Source organism: Arvicola amphibius, chromosome 1 (genome assembly GCF_903992535.2).
Source record: "Arvicola amphibius chromosome 1, mArvAmp1.2, whole genome shotgun sequence".
In the NCBI taxonomy this organism is placed as follows: domain Eukaryota; kingdom Metazoa; phylum Chordata; class Mammalia; order Rodentia; family Cricetidae; genus Arvicola; species Arvicola amphibius.
This window is the reverse complement of record NC_052047.1, coordinates 30,315,521-30,341,519: the sequence shown is the minus strand read 5'-3', so window position 1 is coordinate 30,341,519 and position 25,999 is coordinate 30,315,521. Positions and strand designations below refer to the sequence as shown.

Here is a 25,999-nt window from a genome sequence, read left to right as displayed (position 1 = left end):
CGTACGGCTAATGTGTTTGTGGCTGCTTAGCACTCACTATGGGTCTGCACCCAGCAGCGCTGTGCCTGACGACTGTAGGGTCCCCTTCACTGACCACATGCGCTTGCCTCTTCCCTTGGCTGTGCTCTTGCTGACTGAATGGAGGGGGTCGTAAGAAAGCTGCTTTTCTGAAAGGCTCTTCACAGAAAGTAAATTTACTCACTCTTCTCTGTTAGAAATTTCCGGCTTTTCCTCCCAGGTCTCTGGTTAGGTTCTCGTATCTGGGCTGCCATTCACTTACTCCGCCCAGCTCACGTCATTTACTTGGGAGTGTGTATTACTTCTAAATGTATCTAACGCCTTTCTGTTTTAACTTTGAAAATCGCCCCCTCCAAGAGACAATGACTGACAAACACAGCGTTGTATGTGCATAAATAGGGATCTTATCTTCAAAAAGCTGCTCAAGACAGAAAATTATTAAAACGACAAGATGGCAACATTCTATCTAATGAAATTAAGAGATAAATATTTAACATTAATATTTCAAATATTAACAAATGATATAAGAGCTATACTACTGTTGTCAGAACTGTGTGGTGGGAAGGTAAACAGAGTGAGCGGAGAAAGAGACAGGGAAGAAAGGGTTAAAAAGCAAAGAGAAAGGATTTTAAGGAACTCAAAATATACTGTGACTTCTCCTCTGGGGGCCCCTGCACAGGTAGTTTTTCCTTTACTAGTTACATCCAATTTGTGTGAGCGTGTGCATGCTCTCTGGGGGTGGTGGTGGCTGGGAGTGGAGCTCGGGTCCCCGAGAAGAGAGAGCGGCAAGGCTCTTACCAGCTGAGCCATCTCTCAGCACACACAATGTCCTCTGCCCAGAAAACTCCAGTTCCTCCCACTCACAGCTTCTCACCCAGGGACCTCACTGCGGTGGGTCCTGTTTGATTCTCAGTTTCAGCCTTGACAGGGCCTCCTTTTGTGTCATCTGTGCCTCCAGGGGCTCTGCCATCACTGCCTGGAGCCTCACCAGACTCTGCAGTGGCTTCAGCTTCCACGCCTACATCTGTCCCCACATCAAGAGCCACAAGACCGCAGTTCTACCTACCCAGTCACCCCAGTGCCTGGTCCAGGTTTGCCAGGAAGTAAATGAATGAAAGAGAAAGCAATGGAGTGGCAGAGAAGAGAAGTAGGAAGAGAAGCAGAAAAAGACACAGACTCAGAGAAGGGTCGCTCGAATTCAGTATTTTTATTTGCTGGCTTTTGTGTACCTCCTTTGCATGATAAGCGGAATAAGCATTAGAGGCGAAATCCTGAGACTCAGAGCGAGAGGATCTGCAGGACAGAACAGTGTCCTAAGCCGGACCCCTCGGTGACACGGTTGCTTACCTTTGCTATTCGACTAGCAGTTTCTTTGCAAAACTGAGTTGGGCTGTCAAAGTGCTGGATTAAGTGAGGCAGTAGGCAAAGGATGTTAAGAGGAAAGCCTATTGGGCGGGAAAAAGAGAAACAAGAACCAACTTTAAATATTCGGGAAGCTGAAGGCATGTTTAAACGGTCTGGACAAACCCACTTTCATGTTTATGGTATATCTGATCTTACAAATTTTTACCAAATAATTTAACTAACATGAAAAATTATCATTTCATGTAGGAATGAGCAATTTCAAAACAAATGATTGGTCTACATTCCAACTACATTAAAATGCAACTATAGGCTGGCTGAGGATCAACTTCAGTGGCTCTGTGCTTGCTTAGCATTAGGAAGAATCTAGGTTCAATCCCCAGCACCCCCACCCCCAACAACCCTAAAAGGTAACTATACCGACACTGGTAGATTATATCCACATCACCTGACACCTGGGACGGATCCACCAGCGTGTGTTTCGAGACCGAAATGAGTTGACTGAGGAGGTGCACCGTCATCTCTTGGGTGGACACTGAGGTAAAGCCCTTGAGGAAGAGCTGCTGGAGGCCCGGGAAGTTACTCCACTTCAGCTTGCTCTGTACGCTTTCAATCTTCTCCCGACTCTCCGACTTATCCAGAGGCAAGTGAATGAGCAGCTTGTTGAGAAGCCTGAGAGCCAGGAGGTATTCATATTCGTAATCAGACTCTAGCAGAGACGTGGCTATCCAGAAGATGGTGGCCATCAGGTTGGTGGGCTCAGTAGTGGGCTGCGCGTCGTACATTCCTTTCTCCCTCAGCGAGGAGAGGCTTCGAGTCCTGGCCAAGCTACCACTGTGGTTTATCCGGCCATCCATTATATCCAGTGTGTTACTCCGCCTCCGGTCCCCTCTGCGGTCACCGACTAAACTCAACCTCAAGGAGTTGCTCCTCGCGCTACTGTTGTAGCCCGCATAAGCGCTGCTGCTGCTGACGGGACCCGTGCCGAGGTCGAGCTGTCCAGTGCTTTTCCTGTTAGCTGCGTACTTGTTCCCCATCACAGGGTCATGGTATGAGGTTCTAAGAGAGAGTGGGCGGGGAGGGGGGGGCGATGTCACGTTACTTTTGCTATGTTGAATTTTTTTCTTAAAAACTGAAAAAGCAACTTTTTTTTTTTTTTAAATCTGACTTTGTTTCAAGAAATTTCAGTTTTGCTTCAACAGTAAAGACAACAGTGTATCTTTTGCCGTGGCTCTATTTTGAAGTCAGAAGGTTTTACTGCTAGAGTTGTCGCTAACTTTCAGCTCTAGATTTAGATCAGTGTTACGTCCCAGGTAGATCCTGTTTGTACCATGACTGTCAACTTGACAGCCCCTCCCGCCTTCAATGGCACATTCTTTCCATGAGACCCAAGCATACAGACCTTTTACTTCTACATACCTAACTGATTAAAATTAGTTACTATTCTACATGAGCCAAACATACACAAAAAGATGGGGCAACAAATCTACGGAGGGAGTTAAGTATGTAAAGATGTATTTATACACCGTGACTTGCTATTGTTAAAACACAAAGGAAACACAGGAATCTAAAGGAAAACAATTAGCACACTGAGTCAGAAATGCTTCAGGAGAAGGTGACTACGTGGGACCTCAAGGATTGGGAGGTGAGGCTGTTCTGTGGTAATCAGGTAAAGTAGGTGTCCTGAGGGGTCACCTAAGTGTGACTTACTGGTGACACAGCAATGGGGCTTTTGATGGAGCCTAAAGAGAAAGTAACAAGGTCCCCAGCCAGGACACTGGAAGAGAGCACTGACCAGATCAGTTGCAGAACTTATGGGAAGTTCTCCCTTTCCATGCTTAAAAAAAAAAAAAAAAAATGTTAAGAAAAATGTATGCGCATGGTTGTGTGGACACCTTCAAATTCCAGAAGAGGGCGCCAGATCCTTCAGAGCTGGAGTTTTGGGGTGGATGTGGTTGCTGGAAACTGGAGTTAATGCTGAGCCATCCCTTCAGCCCACACCTGACTTCCCCATATATTTTCTTTTTCTTTTAGACAGGGCCTGTGTATCCCAGGCTAGAGCTTGACCAGAGCTTGACCAGAGCAGACCTACACCCGCAGCCCATTGTCTTCGTTCACTGCTGACGCTAGACTGGTTCACGGCCATTCCAATCACATGAGTTTAGCCACTGAAGCCCTGGGGTCAGGGCTGCCTGGCTGTAAGTTCTTACTGAGAAAGAGCAGAAAGCAGGTCATAATGCTTCATGGTTTCAGCCAAGGTATCGATTGCAGACTCCAAGGTGAGAAGCAGTTCAATCACAAATCCCTGGGGGAGAGAAAATTAAAAAAAAAAAATCTAATTAATTATGTTCGGTTTAAAAACAAAACAAAACAACAACAACAAAACCAAAGCAACAGCAACCACAAAAACCAGAATGGCAATGGACTTCCCCGGGAGATTTAAAAATAGAACCAACCCCACATTCATGTTACAAAATAATTAACTTTCTGAGCAACACGGCTTTGCTAATTGGTGAGAACTCATCAAACCAACGACATGGAATGATTAAAACAGCGGTGTAACTGCCACAAATTGCTGAGGCCAGAAGTCTAGGCACACTCTTCTTTCAATATGTACACTGCATCTGTCAACAGGTCTTGAACATATTACTTTAAAATATATCCTAAAGAAAATGGGGTACATTCACACAGTGGGGCATTCCTTAGCTGTAAAAAACAATGACATCATTAAATTTTGTAGGCCAATGGATGGAACTAAAAAAAAAAAAAAAAATCCTGAGTGAGGTAAACCAGACAGACTCCTAAAGACAAACACGGTATGGACTCACTCATAAGTGGGTAGAAGATATAAAGCAAAGAATAACCAGGCTATAATCCATAGCTCCAGAGAATTGGGAGTGTAGGGGGCAGGGGAAAAGGTGGAAGAGGAGAAGGGAGAAGGGAAGGGGAGTGGGAAAAATATAGCTCATTAAAAGCAAAAAAAAAAAAGTTGAAAAAATATATCCTAAATCTGACTGTTCCCCTGCACCGCCATAGCCTCCCTGAATGGAACCTGTCACTTTAGCCAAAATTTTCCTCCGACAGGCCTCTCTGGCTCTCTCTGTGCACGAACAGCACCTAGGCAGCACTGACAGACCCTTGCCAATCACATCACATCCATTTCTTTTCCTCTTCTCAAAACCTTCGAGTGGCTTTCCACGAGATTAAAGTGACGCTCACCGTGAGGTGCTCACCTTGGAATCTGCAAGTTCAAGACTCACAGTAGAGTCTACAAGATCTGCATTTTGGACTGGTTCTGCCATGCCCCTGCTATCTTCAGTATTTGCTATATCCCTTTGCTTCCAGGAGTTCCTTAGAGAGGACACCCTGCCCGACTCCTGTTTTCTATGCAAAATGTTCTCAAGCCAGATCATCACAGGACTTGGTTCATTTCGGTCTCTCCTCAAAGATCACCACTTAGACAACTGAGCATGTGAGCGTGTGTATGTGTGTGTGTGCACGTGCATGTACGTGTGAGCATGTGTGGTGTGTGTGTGTGCTCACTCACGCGCATTTTCTTTCTTCATGGCTCTTGAAATCAATACCTTATTATTTCATGGCATTTATCATTGAGTAAAGACTATGTGGGCTGTTGATGGTAGATTAAACCCGTGTTTCTACCATTTCCAGAACGCCAAGATCAGCTCTTCTTCGTCAGTGTGAAGATCCAATAAACCCACAGACTGCACAAACTTGAGTTCTCCAGTGTGATATTTTACGTATCTTTAAAATGAAACTGTTTCCGTTCCCACTGAACTTTGTTATTCCAACTCTATTACCCTTTGGCGACTCTGGAGTAGCATTGAGACGGTGTGTTAACGTATGTGTAAAGAGAACTTTCTCTGACAGGCATAAATTACATGATCTAAATAGGTCCTTAGGTAGTCAGCAGGAAACTTCACCTGTTGCTAACCTTATGTAGTAATTAAATAGCCACTGCATAGATCTTGCTGCTGCCACAAGTCCTTAGCTCTAGCAGCTGATGACCGCCCAGAGAAGACAGCAAGTTTCTTACCTGTGCATCCTCCCCTGGGTCCCCCACAGTTTCCACGAGCCTGGAGAGGACATCGGAAAGTGTATTTGCAGACAAGGGCTGCTTCAGTGCCCTGAAAATCTGGAAGGATCTCCCAGCGTAGTGTCGAGAGGAACAGGAGAGGGCCGTCTGCAGAGCAACCTCACTGAGGTGACGTTCCAGGTGTATTCCTTCTGAGAAGACATGGGAGACCACGGGTGATTGTGTGTATAACGCAGGGAGTTACAGCCAGGGGCTAAGCACTGTATGACAGTGCCCTGAACACTACCTGGCTAGGGAGACCACACTTAAGGATTATGTCCAGTGACTGTACTGCATTTGCACTTGGGAGAGATCGTTTTCTGATCTCCAGGAAGGGATCCTGTGGATCTCTCACACTCAGCAATGCTAGCTAACAGTTGGGGCCAGGTAGTTCACCCTCTAGAGAGAGTCCTAGGCAGTGAGTGGTGTTAGTAACATCCTAGTTACTTTACCAACCCTATAGCAAGGACAAAAGAACTCTAGACACTGCCAAAGCTCCAGAAAAGCAGAACCACCCCTAGCAGGCAAACACCATGTTAGCATGAGATTTTTTTTTTACAAAGATTGTCAGATATGTTAAATTTTAAATTGCTGAAACCTTTACTTACATAAGAGGGATTTTATAATTTATAATCTCTGTATATTTCCCATTAATACTAGTCTTTCAACTCTTAATTGTATTATTCAATTCTATGACTATCATCCACAAAACTAATCTCAAGATTTCATGGAGAGAAATCTGATTTTTCTTTTTTTTTTTTTTTTGGTTTTTCGAGACAGGGTTTCTCTGCAGCTTTTTTTAGAGCCTGTCCTGGAACTAGCTCTTGTAGACCAGGCTGGCCTCGAACTCAAGAGATCTGCCTGCCTCTGCCTCCCGAGTGCTGGGATTAAAGGCGTGCGCCACCACCGCCCGGCGAGAAATCTGATTTTTAACTAGTGATTTTTTTCTTTACCAACACACCCGTCATCATTCACATATTAAACAAGACAATCTTTCTAAAAATATCTGCACTGGGGAATATTAATTACCAACTTTTCGGCTGGGCATCACTGAAAGTTCAGCCGCACTGATGCTGTGTCCTGATCAAATGTTACTTGGCCTATCCATTAAAGACGATACCTGCACTTGACTGCTTGAAGACAGAAACCACATGCTTCAGAAAACTGGTGAGCTGTTCGGCACTCTTGATGCTGGGGCTCTTGGCAGAAACGTCTTCGTGGTTCCAAAGGGGCCCTCGTTTTCTGAAAACAGAAGACGGTAACATTGTTTTTCTGGAACTGTCATCAGCCGCTTGCTCTTACCTGTCTAGACTTTGCCTTTACACTCAGGAGGGGCAGTGGCTGAATTAGTCAGCTCACAGGTCACAGCCCACTCCTATTACTTAAACACACGGACAAGGAAGGGCCTACAGCAAGTGGAGCAAGACAGGACTCCAGGTCAGAGACAGTCAAAAAAGATGACAGATTAGCCTAACACAATGAGTATTGCGCATATGAAAGGGACTTTTAAAATTTAGAATCTCTGTCTATTTCTCTTTAATGTAATTTCCCCCAACACCTAATTTTATGACTCTGTCACCCACAAAGCTAACCTTCAAATTTCATGGGTCAAAACAGACAAACAGGCAAAACCCATACATAAAAATGGTTATTTACTATTTTATGTATATGCATGTTTCACATGCATGTATGTATGTGTACGACATGCATGCCTGTTGCCCTTTGAGGTCAGAAGAGGGTGTCAGATCCTCATGGACTGGAGTTACAGAGGATGTGAGCCACCACGTGGGTGCTGGGGATAAAATCTGGGTCTTCTGGAAGAACAAGTACTCTTAACTGCTGAGTCAACTCTCCTGCTTGCATATATAGTACACACACACACACACACACACACACACACACACACACACACACACACACACGCAATCTATAGCCACAGGCCTGGTTTTTACGGCTCTCTGGTGTGAACTTTCCCAGACACTCTGGCACTGTGTAGAAAACACTTTCCCCAGCATATCTTCAGAAGGACTTCCCTACTATCACCCAACTCAAGTTTGCTCAAAGCCCTGTGGTTTGGCTCTTGCTATGGGACAGCGTGTTTTTCTCCATCTATTTACCTAGTAGAGTCTACATACAGCCGACCGTAAGAAACAAACACTTGCCGGATGGTTGATTAGAGCGTTATTACGCCTCCAGCTTATAGTGTATTAGCGCATTTAGTAACCCACAAAATTCACTTGTCTCAGTATACGCATACCAACAGGCGTTCAAAACAATGTTGTGATTGGATCGTAGTTTTCAACAGACTGCGCGATACAGGCGTGTGTGTTTCACAGTATGGGATTACAGAAAATCCAGACCTGGCTTATGCCGCTTGGCTGCCGTGAGACTAGTTCACCACAGACAGCGTGGAGATGGTAAGAGCTGCAGGGTTACCTTGAGGTAATGAACTCCATGAGGGTTCTGACTTTCCCGTCCTGCTCCACGGAGAGGTCTACCTCGCCGAGGAGGGTGGCGTGGAGGTGTGAAACGGCGGCGTTGTTGTTTCCTAAGCTGATACTAGAGGAGGTAGAACTTGAGCTAAGCCCTGAGTCAGTCATAGGGGAGGGCTGGTAATCAGGTACAAAATCGTTAATGCCTGCTGAAAGAGAAAAGCCCACCATGAATAGACACGTGGCAACAGGACCCAGAGAATAGTTCCTAACCACACTGGTCATAGCTACTCATAGACGGCAGGGGACACATGAAGGCACGGGGCAGGCTACGGGACACAGTCGTCTCCTGAACCCCACGAGCACATCTAGAGCCAGTGCTCTGGAGGGAAACACTGTTCAGTTTGTCACCGAGCTGCAGCTCCATCGGTGGCCCTCTGCTGCCATCTGCCGGAGAACACGGACAGTGGCAAGTGCCTAGCAGTCTGGGGCGTTCGCTTCCCCTTTACCAAGACAAGTTCCGTTTCTACGATGTGAACTAGTTTTCAATTTCATATGGAGAGAGCGCTATAATCTCGGCTTCATTTCACTTTAAGAACCTATTTTAATTTCTATCTAATATTTATTTTAAGTCAGTCATTAAATGAACAGTTAAAAGCCAAAATCTTACAAAATGGCAAAAGGACAAAAGGATAGTTATAAACAACCAACAAGCTATGGGATTTTGAATGAAAGTGTTTTTATACAAAACCAGGAAGGTTTCTTCTTCTTCTTTTTCTATTATTATTATTGCTTTTCAAAAACAGGGGTTCTGTGTCTAGCCCAGGCTGTCCTGGCACTCACTCTGTAGACCAGGCTGGCTTCCAACTCAGAGATCCGCCTGCCCCTGCCGCCCGGCTGTCTTACTTTCTAAGCCTCACCGTAAAAGCCTCATTAATTTTGGCCTCCTTAATCTAAAATATGGGACATTTTAAATGTAGCAAAGATAATCAAGAGGCTAAAAGATTTTTAAATGTCAGTCAATTTTCAGAAATTGTGAGAAGGGATCTCACGCAACAAACAACAACAACAAAACCAAAAAACTAGGTCCTCAATAAATTAAGCACGCTTCATGTCTTCTTCAACTTATATATTCCCAACCTAAAATCTGCTTGCTAGAGATCCTGAGAAGTAAGGGTCTTAATAATTATGAACGACATAGATGTTATTAAAATCCTGCAACTGCATTTTAAATGGTTCCACATGTTTCAACTTTTCTATGGTTGATTTTCACTACTTGGGATTCCAACTTGACGGAATGTATGTTTCTACTTTACAGCCCCTGGCTTCGAACTCAGTACCTGTGAAAGCATACTCTGAGTGTGCAGTTTGTCTGACTGTCAACACCCTGGGCTCATTGAACTCCTTGTTCCTGAGAAGTACAGAAGCAACAGTTCGGATGTTACTGTTGGGTCCCATCACTATCAGTAAGTGCAGAAGCAGGCGTTTGCAATGTTCGTACACCTCAGGGTGGCAGTGGTCAAACCCTGGAATGGACAGGAGAAAAGCATTGTCAGCTAGGAGGGCAGTGTGCTTGCCACCAAATGAGGGACTGGTCCCACCATTGGCACTCAAGTTCCTGACGTGCAATCGTGTAGTGTAAGCATGTAGCCCCACACACATGTAGTGTGAGCATGTAGTCCCACAGAGACTTTCAATCAAATCTGGATTACTAACAAAAAGAATGGAGATGCCATCTCAGACGCGGTTAGATGACTCCTCAGGGATAATGGGTGACCGGGAAAAACACCCACACGCGTTGAGTTCAGACCCAGAGAGTGGGGAGTTCCTCTTAGCCTGACCACAAGCATGTCCGTTGCCAAGCAAGCATGTTACCTCCCAGCTTCTCCTCCAGCCCACACGAGCCCGATCCGTATACCCAGAGAGTGTGCAAACTGTGGTGGGTTCAGCCCAGGTATCCAGAGTCCATGAACACAAATGCTCACTGTGTGCAAGAGATTTCATGGAGTATTGTGTATTACACAGCTTATTTTTAAATTGGTTTTAAGTTTCCTCATACATTTACAATGTGGCCTTCTTCCTCACTGTATAAATGCCTACGGAGAGTCAGGGTAATTCCTTATGTTTGAGATAGGGTCTCGCTATGTAGCCCGGGTTGGTCTGGAACTCACAGGGATCTGCCTACTTCTGCCCAGCTCTAAAGGTAACTTCTCAATTGGTTTCATACCAAAAACTTCATGACCTCTTAGAAATTATGACTCTGCTAGGTAACACCAGATATCCATGAATTCTTTTAAGAAAGTGGGCATTCTATTTTGCCTGGCATGTAAGACAAAGCAAATGTCTATTTGCCACGGGAATTAGGAAGGGGCAAGCCCTGTATGTATGTGCTCTTGATAGGAAAGCATTATCAGAAGATGGCTACCTTGACTCGCTTCAAAAGCCAATGTTCAAATCACAGAGGAATACAGATTACAGATGTGGAAGAGTTCTCACCTGCTACCAAGGACGCATGCAGACTCAGCTGTCATCAGACTGCAATGGTCAGAGCTTTCAACAGCTGGAATGCATTTCCACTCTCCATTCCCTCTGAAAGGTTCCCATCTCTAGGGTAATATTTTACTGCAGCAGTAGAGCCCCTCCAGCAGGGTAGAATGGATATGTATTTTTGTAACAGGTACAAGGAGTCATGGAATGGGCATATGAATAGGGATAATAATAGGAGCTGGAGAAGCTGGGAGGTAACACGCTTGCTTGGTGTGCACGGAGCCCTGGCCTTGTTCCCAAGTAAAAGGCAATGGACACGAAGAGAGAGAATGCGAAGTCTTATGGACGCGACAAACAGAGGAAACAGAAGCATCAAGGCACTCGTTTCTTGACCTCCCTGACAAGGCGACGCTTTAATACAGCTCCTCAAGCTGTGGTAAACCCCAACTCAAAAGTTACTTCCGTGCTGGAATTTCGTAACTTCAATTTAGCTATTATTATGAATTATAATGTAAATATCTGATGTACAGGATATCTTGTATGCCACCCCTGTGAAAGGGGCTTTCGACCCTCCCCCAGGGGTCGTGACCTACAGGCTGAGGACCACAAATCTAATGATTCTCTGAATAACGAACCAACTTAAAATTGACCCTAGAGACACAAAACCGGAGGGATCAGAACGCCTTACCTATAAAGATTGCATGAAGAAGAAGATGGAGGTAGCCGCCCCACTCCACCTTCACACTGTGGTCAATGATCAGATCCGTCAGCAGGATCACAGCTATGTTACACCTGTGACAGCGAGAACACGGTTAGCGGCTTCCCGGAGCGGAAGTGACCCAGAGAAATCTCCTGCTCACATTCCTCCAAGAGTTGAGTACTCTAAGGAAAAACACTTTTCTAGAGGGTAAAAACAGGACAAATAAATGCAGGAGAAGAAAACCATTAGAGTGACAGCTTTAGCACAAAACTCAGGGCTTGGAGCTCCTTGCAGTCAAGGGCTGGATTTCCTTAGCTCGACTCTTCAGACCTACCACATATACCACTTGCCCCAATGAGTGTTCGGTACGTGTTTGGCGCATTGGTAAGTCCTAAAAGAATGTAGTCGTTGCCTTTGCTGTGATTTTACTTAGTAGAATTCAGGCTAATTGAATTCCAAAAACAGGACTGACCACAAATAAGTCACTTTTTTTTTCAGATGTGGTAACTGGGTCGTAGAAAGGTCAAGTAACTATGCCAGACACCCAGAAGGGCAGCAGAGGAACAGTATCGTTAACTTTGGGCGCTCACAATACGGTTTTGAATCTCTTAGTCTCTCAACAGAGCGGGCTAGTTTTGATGCAGCCTCTCAACAAGGACGACCACTCCTACGCTGGTGCTGTCAGAGAGTTATCTAGGAAGCTGAAAGCATTCAGCTGCAACGTGGCTCGTACGAAATAGGAATGACGCTCTAGTCCACCTGTGAAGAGGTAATCCAGGTGATGACGTTTCAGGCACGTAATCCACCAGTGGTGACCAGCAGCCTCCAGCTGGTGGCAAGGGCAGTGGCTCTCCTTGGTTACGCTCCATCACTTTCAGGCGCCAATTAGAATAAAGTGGCATTGAATCACCTATCAAGATAAAATGATCTCATTTTCGGCACCATCTAATGTCTGCCATATAAGCAAGCTCTAGTAAGACACCACTATTCACAGCATTGGAAAGGGATCCAAGATAATCTCCCGCTATCTAGATACACATTTTCTATGGAGACCTAGGTACAAATATTATAAATTGGAGGGGGGAATGGAGAGACTGATTTATTGATTGAGGTGCTATCCTTCATAGTAAAGCAAAATCTATACTGACACATCCCTGTATTTCCCTAGTACGGCCAAAACAGGAGACCATGTTAAAATGAAGATGCTTTGAAACAAGTATCTTCTTCTAAGTTATTGGTGCTAATATTTCATGAGGCCAAGCTGACACAAACCTACCTCTGAAAGAAATCTGCTCTACCACATGGGGCTGCAGGGTGCAAAACAAACACCTGGAAAAATGAATTCTGTGTGACATGGATAAGTCACTTAACCTCTCTGGACCTCAGTTCCATGATGCCCAAAATGAGGAGATTGGACCAGATCCTCCAGGGCCTGAATCCAGTTACAATTCTGTGTTTCTATTCTACCCTTCCTTCATGCAGTAGTGTTACTCGGTTAGGATGGATCACTTTGGAAGTGTAAGAGAAAACATCTTGAAAAAAATGTGGATCCATAAGATGAGCAAATCTGTTTAGAGAACAACAGCCAGACTCATCCAATGTCTGTTCTCTGAACATTTTGGGGGGGGGGGGACGGGACAGGGTATCTCTGTGTAGCTCTGGCTGCCCTGGACCAGGCTAGCCTTCAAGCCAGAGATCCACCTGCCTCTGACTCCCATGTGCTGGGATTAAAGGCGTGCGCCACCACCTCCTGGCTCTCTGACACTTCTTGAGAATGAATTCTATAACACTTAACACAAAAAAAAACCTTCCAAAATACTATGCCTTAATAAATTCATTCCTTAAGATAAAGATGCCTCCGATCACATTAGAACTAGTGGCAGTCAAATACAGCATTCTAAAACAATTTCTTGGAGAAAACAAACTCATTAACATTAACACAGTTAACAATATATGTCACCAAAACAGTTATCTAAGGAACATTGAGAATTGGTTACTTTTTTCCTCTTCATAAGACCCTCCGGAGCTGCTACTGTATCGAGACTCCAGTCTGTGATGCTGCCGGTTTAAATGACTGTTCAGTCCACTGTAGATGTCCAGGTGCACATAGCTGTGGGAAGGACCATGGGAGTCATGCACAGATCACAGTGATGTGGCATTTCTACCTTTCCATTCACTGTTGTGGAATATTATTTTAACTAGGCAAAGATGTGTTACATTTGTTTATACTATGGAATATTATTTTAACTGGGCAAAGATGTGTTACATTTGTATATGCTGTGAAATATTACTTAACTGTGTAAAGGTGTGTTACATCTGTTTATGGTGTATTTGGTTAACGATGTAAGGATGTGAGTTTAATTAAGTAAATATAAGTTACACTTGTTTCACCTTGCCTGCCTAAGGTACCTGATTGGTCTAATATAGAGTTGAACGGCCAATAGCTAGGCAGAGAAAGGATAGGTGGGGCTAGCAGGCTGAGAGAATAAAGTGTAGGAGAAATCTAGGCTCAAGAAAGAGGAAACAGGAGGAGGAGGAGGAAGAGAGAATGAGGGCGAGACCGCTAGCCAGCAGACATAGAGAAGGAGTGAAAGATATACAGAAATGGGGCTAGAGGCATGGCTAAGTGGTTAAGAGAACTGACTTCCCTTCCAGAGGACTTAGGTTCAATTCCCAGCATCCACATGACAGCTCACAGCTGTCTATAACTCCTGTTCAGGGGATCTGATTCCCAAATACAGATATGCTTGCAGGCAAAGCACCAATGTGTGTATATAAAATATAAGTAAATATCTTTTTAAAAAAGAAGAAAGGTGATAAGCCCTGAGGCAAAGGCAGATAAAGAGAAACAGGTTAATTTAAGTTAAAACAACTAGCCCGAAATAAACCTAAGCTAGGCTGAGCATTCAAAAGTAACAATAAGTCTCTGTATCATGATTTGGAAGCTGGTTGGTGGCCCAAAAGAAAAAAATCAGGTCTAACTCACTTCATTTTTTTCTTGGTTTGTGTATGTGTGTGTGGAGGCTGGAGGCTGACCCTGGCTGTTTTCCTCAATGGCTCTCCACTTTCTTTACTGACAAAGGTCTTGCCCCCGTGGCTAGTCTCAGGGATCCCTTTTCTACCCCCACCCTTGCTGAGCGCTAGAGTGACCGTAGGCTGCCACAGCTGCTTGGCTTTAATGGGGTCTGAGAATCTTTTCCCTAATCCACATGCTTGTGTGGCAAGTGCCTTATGCATCAAACCATCCCTTCATTCCTTTGATGTCTTACTTTCTATGTGTAAAAGGAGCACTTTATACAAATTATCACCACAAGGCACACACCAATTTCTGCTTTATAATTCCAAAGCTGAAGCTCTCAATTATTCCCCTCTAAGCATCCCATCATGTGGGGATCCTGGTGAGAGCCAGGTATAGAAACAGGCAGAGTAAATACTAGGAAAAAATCTCTGGAGATAGTAGCATTCACCCTTCATATCAAAAAGTCTAGGGGGCTGAGGAGTCAATGTGAAAATGTTCAAGTATGGAAAAGCATGCATCACTGGAATATTAGCATGAAGTACTACAGACTCCTGAGAGGAAATTACCACATTCTCTGAGACAGAAGTACTTACCTCTCTTCAAAGTTCTCCTTCAGGGCCTTACTATCAGCATTGCCCTCAGTGGGAGCTACCATTGTATTGCTACTGGAAGTAGTTCCTGTCATCAAAGATAAAAGAGTACCTGTCAGCTGAGGAGAATAATAAACATTTCAATCAATCTGCCACTGGCACAAAAGCAAGGTGACGATTCTTGACTGTGTCAGAACAAACAAGGATGGTGGGTGTGGGAGGGATGGCTCAGTGGGTAGAGCACCTGCTGCCAAGCCTGACAACCTGAGTTTGAACCCAGAGACCCACAAGGTGGAAGGACAAAGACCAATTCCTACAAGCAGTACTCTGACCTCCAAATGAACAACATGGCATGCCTGTTCCCCTACTGACACAATAAAGAATCATAATACAAAAAGGTTAATAAATAGGTAAGAAATTGTTATGAAGACAGGGAGTGGAAGAAATTAAGAGGCTTCTATACTGTTGTCGAAACAGTGCAAAAACAGAGCTGTCTGAAAAATCTATGTTAAAAGTAGTCATTTTCCAAAATGTAACTCTACAACATTTGGAGCTGGTGGCGGTCTTCCCACCACTGAGAGTAAATTAAGACCTCTTGACTGGGACACACGGGTCACAGCTGAGAAAGAAACACTTCCTGGATGACCAGGGGTGGAGGGCAGATGAAAAGCTCATACTAGACTTTGGCACCGCACCACCCTGCGGCCCTCACAGCCACTGGCAAACCAAACATGTCCATGTCCTTTCTCTCGGGAGTGATCAGAACTCTTTCTGGGAGGTCTGGTCCATCCAGGAGATAAGGTATCACACGTTGAGGAAGACATTAGCAAGACAGTCACCTGACAACAATGCTATGCTCCTCCTCTACACTCTCAGAGCTTACAAAGGCCAGACTGCACCCTGCTAAGAGGCAGACCTAGAGTCAAGGCTCTCGAGGAAAAAGTTGCTTTACATTAAAACTGCTGAACTTATTCCAGATGATTCAGAATATTCAGAATTTATTTATTTATTTATTTATTATGATTTATCTTTTATTTTATGTGCATTGGTGTGAAGGTGTCAGATCCCCTGGAACTGGATTCTCAGACAGTTGTGAGCTGCCATGTGGGTGCTGGGAATTGAACCCGGGTCCTCTGGAAGAGCAGTCAGTGCTCTTAACCGCTGAGCCATTTCTCCAGCCCCTGTTATTTATTTAATTACAAGAAATAATTAGAAATAGAAATCATCCCTTATATATAACACATATCAGATCCCATATGGGTCTACCAGGCTCTCTAGCAGAAGTTAATGATGAAACCGATCAATTATTGGCAGTAAATGTGCTGGAAGTCTCAGAATTTCATAAGAAACACTATGTTGATAGCAGGGGTTTGAAAAAAGGCGTTTCCATTACTTGGCAACAAGGCAAGGAACTTATAAGGAAATGTCCTACTTGTTCTTTGTATAACCAAACTCTACTACCTGCAGGAAGTAACCCAAATGGTACTCAAAGAAATGAAATTTGGCAAATGGATGTGTTTCATTTAGCAGAGTTTGGAAAATTAAAATATGTACACCATACCATAGATACATATTCAGGATTTCATTGGGCAACTGCTTTGAGTTCTGAAAAGGCTGATTCTGTAATTACACATTTATTAGAAGCTATGGCTATTATGGGGTTACCTGTGTCAATTAAGACTGACAATGCTCCAGCATATGTCTCTAGTAAAATGAAACAGTTTTTTTTGCATATTACAAAATAAAACTTACTACAGGTCACAGCCAGAAAAAAAAGCTGAACAAAGAAGATTAGATTCAGAAATCTCCTTTTTCAAAGAAAAAAGCAGGGATATAGAAATGACAGGATAAAAGGACAGATTATTGAACCTACTTTTAAAGCAAAAAACAACCATTAACTTAAATTTTACATTGGTATGGATTTTTGTATACTGTACAAATTTGAGGTTCTTTATATTATATTGTATATATGTTTCTACTCTTGTTTATGATATTTATGTATACTGATACAAATTTAAGATTATTTTTGTTAGAACATACTGTACATATCCTTCTACTCTTGTTTAAAGTATTCTACCTATTCAGATCATTTAACAATGTAATGTAAATTTCTAGTGCTTGAAAGTTATTGTTATAAACTATTTAGGATAATAAAGAAATGTAGGCTAGTAGTCACCTATTAAAATTAAACTTGTAGATATATTTACAAGGTCAAACAGACCTTGCCAGGTAGTCTTTAAACACTTCAGAGATCTATAGAATATGGCATTTAAGATGTTTTAACAATAAGTTTTCTTTTTTTATGACAAGAAATGTCTGCCCTTGGAAGCATTAATCTGTGTCAGAGAAGATAGTGGGCATCAAAGAAACTCATGGAATTTTCTTTTTTTGTGGCAAAAAGTGACTGGGCAAGAAACTGTCCTTGCTTCAACTGCTGACAGTCTACTGTGGAAACTGGACAAGCAGAACACAAAAGAAGGTGACTGTAAAACCTTGCCAAGACAAGGTGGGACAGTCCTTTAAAATTCCTGTTTCACAGAGAAGTCTGTCAGATATTCTAAGCCGAAGATATATGCCCCAACATTGTAGAAGAACCTCGGGTATCTGTCCAGGTAGCCAGCTGTTTTTGTTATTTCTTATTTTTAGAAGCTGTCTGCATTTCCTGTATACTCAGGTAATATTATATCCTTCTCAGGTATCTGATTGAGTTGAAGACGATTAGTTATTGTTATAATTTTCCTTGTTACTAAATTAAAAAAAAAACTCACAAAAGAGGTGTAAAGTGTATCAGGTTGCGAGACATAAAAAGGTTAATTTGGGGTTGGTAATATAAGTTAGAACAGAATGTAACTTAGGTACAATACTTTGGACTCACCAAGATAGGATAGATAATGAGTACTTTATCTGATACAAATTGACTGGACATTGTCAGTGTAATCCTTACCTGTATATTTTTGTCTATAGTTACTGTACTTGTATATAGTTTTACTATGGCAGTTAAAACCCTCTCTTTTTATTTAGACAAAAAAGGGAAAATGTTGTATAGTATTTTGATCATATTTTGACAATAAAGTTTCCCTGGAGTCAGAGGGTGGAGTTAGCCACAAGTTGAGCAAAACCATTAACCATAGGGGACTGATGGAACACAGGAAGTGGTAAGGCGGGGCTAAGAGAGGATGGAGGAACAGAAGAGATAGGAAGTCATTGGTGGCTGCTCTGTTGTTTCTCTGATCTTTCAGGTTCTTTCCCCAATATCCGACTCCTGGTTTTTTATTGATTAATTAGAAATAAGATTAATTAGAAATCAGCTATTTGCTGGTGGCTTGTTATTAACTTGAGGCTATGTTAGCTAGCTTCAATGACTCCATAATGCGGCATTCACAAATCACAACATCATTCCGTGTTTCCTGAACATACCTGACTGTCTATTTATAGCAAACAGTACTTTTAATCCTTTGGCTGGCTACAATGTATAATACAGATCCAAATAATTATAGCATGGGATCACACAAACTATTTCAACAAGTAAGCATTCTTCTAAGTTAAGCACGGCAACTCATTAAAAACACATCCAACAAAATACAAAGAATAAAATAAAAGTAGAAAAATTTTCTGTTTAGGAACTTATACCCCATTCCCGAAAGAGTACAAAGACACAATTTCCCCCCGTGATAGTAAGAATCCTTACGTTATTCAATTTCTTTACTCATATAAGATTTTCCAATCTCAGACCAATCACCAAACATGCCTACTATTTGATTTTGTTTTATCGGTAATGAAATTTAAAGACACAAACTCCCGTGAAGAAGCCCACACGGGCAGAGGGCACTGCTTCCACAGAAGCAGCGGTGCTGCTCACCTGAGGTGACGGAAGGGATTTTGCAGCTGGATGTGATGCGGTAGTAGGGCGGGTTATCCATGTGCGTGACGCCCGAGCTGACGGGGTCTGTGAGCTGAAGCTCACCCACCAGTTCTTCCAGCAGCTGCATCGTTTTGTCTCTACCCAGATAAACGATGACTTTCTTCACCTGCCCAGGAGAAAAAAACAACTTTTTAATCTCGTGGCTTGCTCTAGAGGCCATGAATCTTAAATTCACTCATTCGTTTGTTTGTTTGTTTTTATGTGTGTGCACAGGCTCTGGTGAGTTTACAAGCACCGTGTTAATGCACTGTACCGTGAGGAGGCCAGAAGAGGGCACCAGGTCCCTTGGAATTGGAGGTACAGTTGGTTGTGTACCACCATGTTGGGGCAAGGAATTGAACCTGGTCCTCTGCAAGAGCAGTAAGTGCCCTTAGTCCTGAGCCGTCTATTCCCCATTGAGTTTTTTTTTTTTTTTTTTTTTTTTTTTTTTTTAAATCAAAGTTGAACTCTTTGTGGAAGATGAGTAAGCACAAGAAGAATGGGAAAGGAGTGGGGTGCTTTTTTGTAAAAACTTCTTCATTGATGGACAAAGCCTTGGGCTGCTATCAGGGATGGAGTGTCCTGTGACTGCTACACACCCAGCCTTCCTGGCAAGTGTCTAACTTCCACTCGCTCTTCCTCCTACAGACCACTGAGTCTAACAATGGAGTCATTTTTAACATCGAGGAAGTGGAAGCAGAAGTGACTCCCCCTCCTGGGTGAGGAGCATCAATCCATGACTAAGCCATCTCAACACCCGACCGTCTGATGGCAGCCTCCTGAGGAACTATCCCTCTGTGGGGTACACTTCGGGGAAGAACTGTCCCTCTGTGGGGTTCACTTCGGGGAGATGTGCATGCCCACAGACCTGTGTGCACACCTGGACATTCACTTTAGCCCTCATTGCTCCTACTGTGTTGTTAATGAGGACGGATTTTTTAAATATAACTTTTATTTTCCATTTAACATACATGGGTGTGCTGCCTGCATGCATGGCCGTGCTGTGCTCTCAGAAGAGAGCGTGCGGTTCCTGAAAACGGAGTTACAGACAGTTGTGAGCCACCATGTGAGTGCAGGGAAATGAACCCGGGACCCCTGGAAGAACAACCAGTGCTCTTAATCATTGAGCCATCTCTCCAACTTCAACTTAGATGGGGTTAAGTGTTCCTTTCCCCGTAGCAGGGAAGAACACTGTGTCTCCTGCTCTGCCATCTATTCCCAAACTTTCCCTTCCTCCCAGAAGACATAGGCCCTGAGCTCTCCGGTCACAACCTCAGTATCGCTACCACCCCGTCTCGAGTGTTAGCCTTTCCTGGGGCTTTCTCAGATAGTCGGTCCCAGCATCCTACAGCTTTCCTCGGGCGTCCTTGCCGCAGATGCACTTACACAGCTGCTGATCATTCTCAGTGTAATTTCAAAGAACAAAACCTGTCTAATCCTTGAATTCGAACGCCAGACCTTGCGAGCATACCTGGCCTGGAGCAGCACACAGTGGCAAGGACTGAATGAGTCAATGACTACGTCGGCACACTGTTCCTGATTGTCCTTACGCTACTCTCCATATGCTAGCAGCCATCAGGTAAACGTGTACATTTTTAAAAGATAGACAGACTTCAGTAATACATACATAAGGCAAAAGGCTTGGTTCACTATTCACGCCGCAAATGCTGATCAGAAAGTGCAAAATAATTTTCAGGTTCTTTGGCCAGCCGTCTGCTAGTGTGGTCCACACGTTCTCCACCTCTGACCAGGCCAGCTCATCACCATACTAAAAACAGCACACACAAGAGACACTTCAGAAATTGCTGCTTAGAATAAGCCAAACCCATCACTCCACAAAGAGTTAGGAAATAGCTTCTATAGAGAGTCTATATAAAAAAGAAATGATTATTTCTTGTAGGGAGTGTAAACACCAGTGTCACCGGTCATCTCTGGTGGAATGAGAGGACACACAGAGTCTGTCTGTCTGTCCTGGAGCCATCTTTGCATCAATTCCCAATCACCTTTCATCCTCCTGACCCCCATACCTTTGCTGTCATATACATGAGATTGTTCAACACCATGGCGGTGGCCTGTGGGGATCCCCAGCCTTCTCCCCGGAGCCAGCGTCTGCTTGTCACCATGATCTCTCTGTCTTTCAGTGAGTCATCCTCATCTTCATCCTGCCGCCTCGATGAGGGCAGAGGCTTGAAATCAACCAGCTCAATGTTGTTCATCCAGGGCAGCAGATAATGAAGCATGGCCTGCCGCCCCGCCGGGTGAGCCGTCTGGATCCGCTGGCTGATCTCTGGTTCAAGGTATCAAAGGGGAGACCGAACATCATTCCATGTGCTTCTTAGCCAACAGGAAGACACATGCCACTCATTTCCCAATGACAAAAGCCATCTTTCATATAACGAATGTCTCCTCCCTGACATAATTAAAACAAAAACAAACACAAAAACCAGCTAACACAAAGCATCTACCGCCTTCATTTTCTGATAGTTTTTCTTTACGTAGGCCAGCATGGACTTGGGCTCCACCTCCAGGATACTGGGGTTGCAAATTTGTGCCACCATCACCAGCCCTACTTATTTCTTATACAAAGTGCATTAGGCAGTTAAATAAATGTTTCCATACTCTTGGTAAGATTATAAGATGGTGAACCACTCTACCACCCAAGCAACCCAACTATGGAGTCTACATCTTAAACAACTCAAGGCAGAGACTGAAAAGTGACCTTCGCACCTCTGTATTCATAACAAAAAGGGAAGTGAAATGACAGATGAAAGAACGAGTCAACAACCTGAGATGATAGACACTGGGATTCCACCGAGAAGGAAAACTCATTCTGCGCTACAAGAAGGACTCCAGAAGGCACTGAGCTAAGTGAAATAAGCTAGCCGCATACACAAAGTACCGTGCGATTCCCTTTGCCTATCCAGAGTAGCCACACTTACAGAAACACAAGGTGGTCCGAATGGTGGTCATGAGGTGATGAAGGGCAGGAAAACGGGCACACGCTGAATAAGGACTAGTTTCAACTCTGCAAGCTCAAAATGTTCTAGAGATCTATTTTGCACTTGACACTTCTGAACTGGGTCTTTGAAATGAGCAAGACCACAGTGAGAATGAAGTCTCAAGACAAAGACAAACACTCCACAAGGAGTTGTTCTGTCGTTTATAAACAAACTGTATAGTTTTGGCATGAAAAACAAGATGCGATACTCAAAATGAGACTGAATAAAGACATCTTAACTTAGTGTATAGGAACTGGGGCCACATCAAGGCTTAACCTCTTCCATGGAGATGTAGTCACCTCAAGGTTGAAGTGTTGGAACATCAATATGAATAGCAGGCAAGTTTCCACTAATGGTGACAGAAAAAAAAGAAAAAAAAAATCCATGGAGGTAAAAAAAAAAACAAACAAACCAGGAAATGATAAGTGCCCGTAAAACCAAGACAGGATAGAACTGAAAGCCACAGAAGACAGCTGTGAACAGCCACGAAACTGAAGACTTCGTGCCAGAGATTAGAGTCAGCAGCCAGAAACATCTGGTGAGTCTCAGACAGAAGCCTGCCACTAATAGAGTGAAGCCCTCCTGAGAGGGGAACCAAGAATACGACATGGCGGATGGTGGATGTGGCGTAGGTACTTGAGGAAGGCACTGTGGAAAGGGGCCAAGTTGAGACGGAGGAACCAGCGAGCCAGCAACCTTCAGGGTTCACTTTGTGAACAAACAAAACAGAAAACAGAAAGTGTACAGGAAGCCCTCTTGTTCTTTTTTCTAAAAAGCAAGACTGTGTCATCAGAAGATTTAAAAAGCAAGATGGATGAGCTTAAGTTCTTATTAAAGAAAAAAAATTCTCTTTCAGACACATTCTGATTCAACCTCACATTTCCGATGTTCTGAATTTTCTAAAGATAGTCTTTTAGAGCCGGGAGGAGGCTGAGTCAGTAAAATGCTTGCCATGGAAACATCAGGATGTGCGTGTGGACCCCAAACACAGGTAAAGAGGTGGGCACAGTAGAACCGTCTGTAGTCTTGAAGCTGAGGAGGCAGACAGAGGAGCCAGGCCATCTAGTGAAACCAGGGAGGCCCCATCTAAACAATGGTCAACATGACTCCGGAAAAGACCTGCATCAGCTGCTGGCCTCCCCACGCATGCAGCATTCAAGCACACACTTATATGTGTATATATATACACGTGTACACACACACAGACACACACACAGAGTTATAACTGACTGCAGAAGAAACAGGAAGCATTTCCTTGGGCAACCTGAGAATATGGCGAGAGTGAGCTCTGGATACGCCCGGGCTAGCTCCTCAGACAACTGGTAATAAGATACAGAATACAGATGTGGCAGCGGGGACAGCTGGCTGAGGACTCCGTCTGTTCTCTGAACCTCCAATTTGTGAGCATAGCGAAACATCTTCGGTTCCAGGATCTATGGGACAGTAATTCCATCAACTTCAGTTAATATTTTATGGGTTCCTCCAAAGTTTAGCTATAATTAAAACCCAAAAACCCTCCTACACAGTATTCCACTTTTAAATCTATAGTCATTTATAGTACTATGCCAATTTCTGCAGAAGATGGCCACCGTTCAGAAAGATTTGCACCCATGTTTCCAACACCAACGATGCTGGTACACAGTCCAGTCTGAAGCAGCTTTAGCAACTTACTGTGCAATGACTTGAAAAAATGTAATCACTTTTCCAGGTAAAAATATAATTGCATACAATATGTGCACATAGGAAAAACCCCGGGAAACAGCTCTTGGTCAATCACTAGACGGCCTATAAACTGCCCTTGGCTTACAGTACACTGTTACCCTTTTTCTTCACTAAAAAGAGTGAAGTTGGATGTAATTCCTTAGCTGGTCCAGCATGGGGACCACGAGCATCTACTCCACCGCCACTTTAAGGCCTTCTCAAAAAAAAACCACTGCATCTTGCCTTGTTATCAACCAGTTAAAAATTTGATAATGATAATCTAAGAAAAGTAAGGCTATCATAAAGGATGGTTCTCCAAACAAAAAATACTCCAACCACCCAACTCTCATCTGTCAAACAGAAGTAGCCACTCCTATATACCAGCCCTAATTAGTGAATCCTAAGTATCAAAATACATTCACATACACTAATATAATCCTCTATAGGGCAGTTCTGAACGCTTTATATTATTAAAGATTTAAACAGCAATACTGTCTTTGGCTTGTATTTCTACTAATAACCAGAACTTGGTACCCTACTTTTACTACCAATATTACTATGCATTAATGGTAAAAATAATGTATCAACTTTGCCAGATCATGAGTAAAGTTAGACTTTAAACACAATTTGTACACGAACCTGTAAGAGTTGCATAGCAACTTCATAGATGCTTCTAGAAGAGTCAGCTGCTTTAAACAATATTAGATTCAGGAGCATCACCGTGTCACACTGATAATCCCTGAAGGTAAACATCATGCATTAGGAAAAGCAATGTTTGGAAACGTTCACATCAGTGAACGGATATGGCAAACAACAGGCAAGGCTGTGAACGTCTAAGGCTACAGGTGACTTCCTGTTTTAAAGACAACAGATTTGGGGGAGGGAGGAGTTGTTATCCTTTACTGACTAAATTTCACTAGTGTTCAAGGAAAGAAAATAAAGGGTTCTTAGTATTTCTAAAAGAGTCTCTTGAAAACAGACCCACAAACAACTGTAACTGTACCCTGAGCGTGTGTGTGGACTGAGTACCTGTTCTGGAACACGTTGGCGATGGCTTTGAAGCAACCGGCTGCTACCCTCCGGGAACCAGTGTAGCATCGGTCCACGGCCCAGTACATCAGGTTGCTCTGGTCTGGGTTCAGCTCCAGCAGCAACGTGACTGCTTCACAGCCCAACTGGTGAACCTGGTGAAGGACAGGAGTGACAGGGAGAGGAAGTCAGGAGCAGGGTGTACGCTGAGGATGCAGCATGCATTTACTGCACACCATCACACAATCCAGTCAACTAATTCCCAGTTACCTGCTGGGGGCTGGGGGTGAGGAATCACTTTTGTATCTGTCTTTCTTTCTTTCTTTTATTTTTTTCTTTTATATCCCTGCAAGGCTATTTTAGTTTGAGGCTCTCTTCCAACAGCGCCCCAAGGCAACTGATGAAGGTGAACAATGGTTATGAGCTTTCAGAAAAAAATAAATGGTGCCCTCCTCAATGATTCTTATCAAGTTTTATTATTATTTGCAATAACTCAGTGCCAGGGGCAGAGGGTGAAGGGTAAGCCACACTTTGTATTGTGAAGCTGGTATGTAAACTGGATAACAGGGCATGGGATTGAGAAGGAGGGGGCAGGAAAGAACGATTAACTCAAAAGGGGTCAAAGTGAGCTGAATGGAAGCAAAGGTCACATTTCTCCATGGAGTGCAATGCACCCTACTTCTATCTTAGTTATTTAGACTGAATCCTATTAAGATATACATAGGACCCCACATTAATCCTATACCACGAAAGAGAAATTAAAATTATTCATGTAATAAGCATTCTAACTTTCTTAGATGGTATATCCTATCTAATTTTATCTCATATGCTTATTCATTGAGGCAGGATCTCTCAACTGTGCCCAGAGCTCACCAATAATGTTAGTCCAGTTTGCTCTGCCAATCCCAGGTGCTTTCTGAGTAATGGGATTACGAGTAGGCCGCCCCATCAACCTGGCATTTCCATGGGTGCTAGGGATCTGAACTCGGGTCCTTACACTTGCCTGGCAAGTGCTCCAATCACAGAGCCATCTCCACAGTCCTTATGTTTTTTATGCATATAATCCTATCCTGTTTTTAAGGAAGACTTATTCCACACAGTAACTGCAGATAATGCAGATAATGCAGATAATGGTAATTTCTGAGGAAACTTCAGGAGCCTGTTAGAATTACCTTCTTATCCAGAGAGTCCAGAATGTTATCCAGCCATTTGTACAAATACCCATCTGATGACAGTCCCACATTGTCTGCGACAGGGCCACAGCACAGCACAGCAGACATAGCCTTCAAACAGTAACATCAGAAGCATATTTAACACATTTAAGAGGTGAAATGTTGCCACTTAATGGGAAGAGGCCAAGTATTCTTACTAATGTGTATCTAGCCTTTCATAAGGAAATATAGAATAGTAATTTTTTTTTTTTTTGTTCTGGGGCTAAACCCTAGGGCTTAGACATGCTAGGCAAGCATTCTGTCAGGAAGCTGTATCCCATCCTAGAAGTAACTTTTAAAAGCGAAGCATTTATTATGAGTAAGTTAGTTTAACACCACAGCAAATTAACTACGCACTTTAAAGACAAGAGGACCAAGAGAAAGAGCACTTAAATACAAACAACAATAGGTACCCTTAATCCTTTAGGGAAACAATGATGAAATCTTATAGATTTCT

General features: G+C 43.4%; 1 protein-coding gene across 8 annotated transcripts in view; it reads right to left on the bottom strand.

The window, feature by feature from the left end:
* The window catches only part of Fryl (FRY like transcription coactivator), a 232,418-nt gene that overhangs the window by 35,703 nt on the left and 170,716 nt on the right, over positions 1-25,999 (bottom strand). For 4 of the 8 annotated variants that reach the window (XM_038321732.1, XM_042054758.1, XM_038321726.2 and 1 more), the window contains 18 exons: positions 25,504-25,614; positions 24,332-24,486; positions 23,942-24,041; positions 22,866-23,034; positions 20,630-20,889; positions 20,230-20,370; positions 18,561-18,729; positions 14,705-14,789; positions 13,090-13,202; positions 11,852-12,002; positions 11,081-11,184; positions 9,246-9,431; positions 7,910-8,114; positions 6,594-6,715; positions 5,435-5,625; positions 3,591-3,685; positions 1,829-2,439; positions 1,366-1,463 (listed from right to left, as the gene is read on the bottom strand). In XM_038321732.1, coding sequence (XP_038177660.1) covers positions 1,366-1,463; positions 1,829-2,439; positions 3,591-3,685; positions 5,435-5,625; positions 6,594-6,715; positions 7,910-8,114; positions 9,246-9,431; positions 11,081-11,184; positions 11,852-12,002; positions 13,090-13,202; positions 14,705-14,789; positions 18,561-18,729; positions 20,230-20,370; positions 20,630-20,889; positions 22,866-23,034; positions 23,942-24,041; positions 24,332-24,486; positions 25,504-25,614 — 3,066 coding nt within the window. The remainder of the gene's footprint in view (positions 1-1,365; positions 1,464-1,828; positions 2,440-3,590; positions 3,686-5,434; positions 5,626-6,593; positions 6,716-7,909; positions 8,115-9,245; positions 9,432-11,080; positions 11,185-11,851; positions 12,003-13,089; positions 13,203-14,704; positions 14,790-18,560; positions 18,730-20,229; positions 20,371-20,629; positions 20,890-22,865; positions 23,035-23,941; positions 24,042-24,331; positions 24,487-25,503; positions 25,615-25,999) is intronic. The other 4 variants (XM_038321758.1, XM_038321781.1, XM_038321751.1 and 1 more) reach the window with 3 other exon arrangements.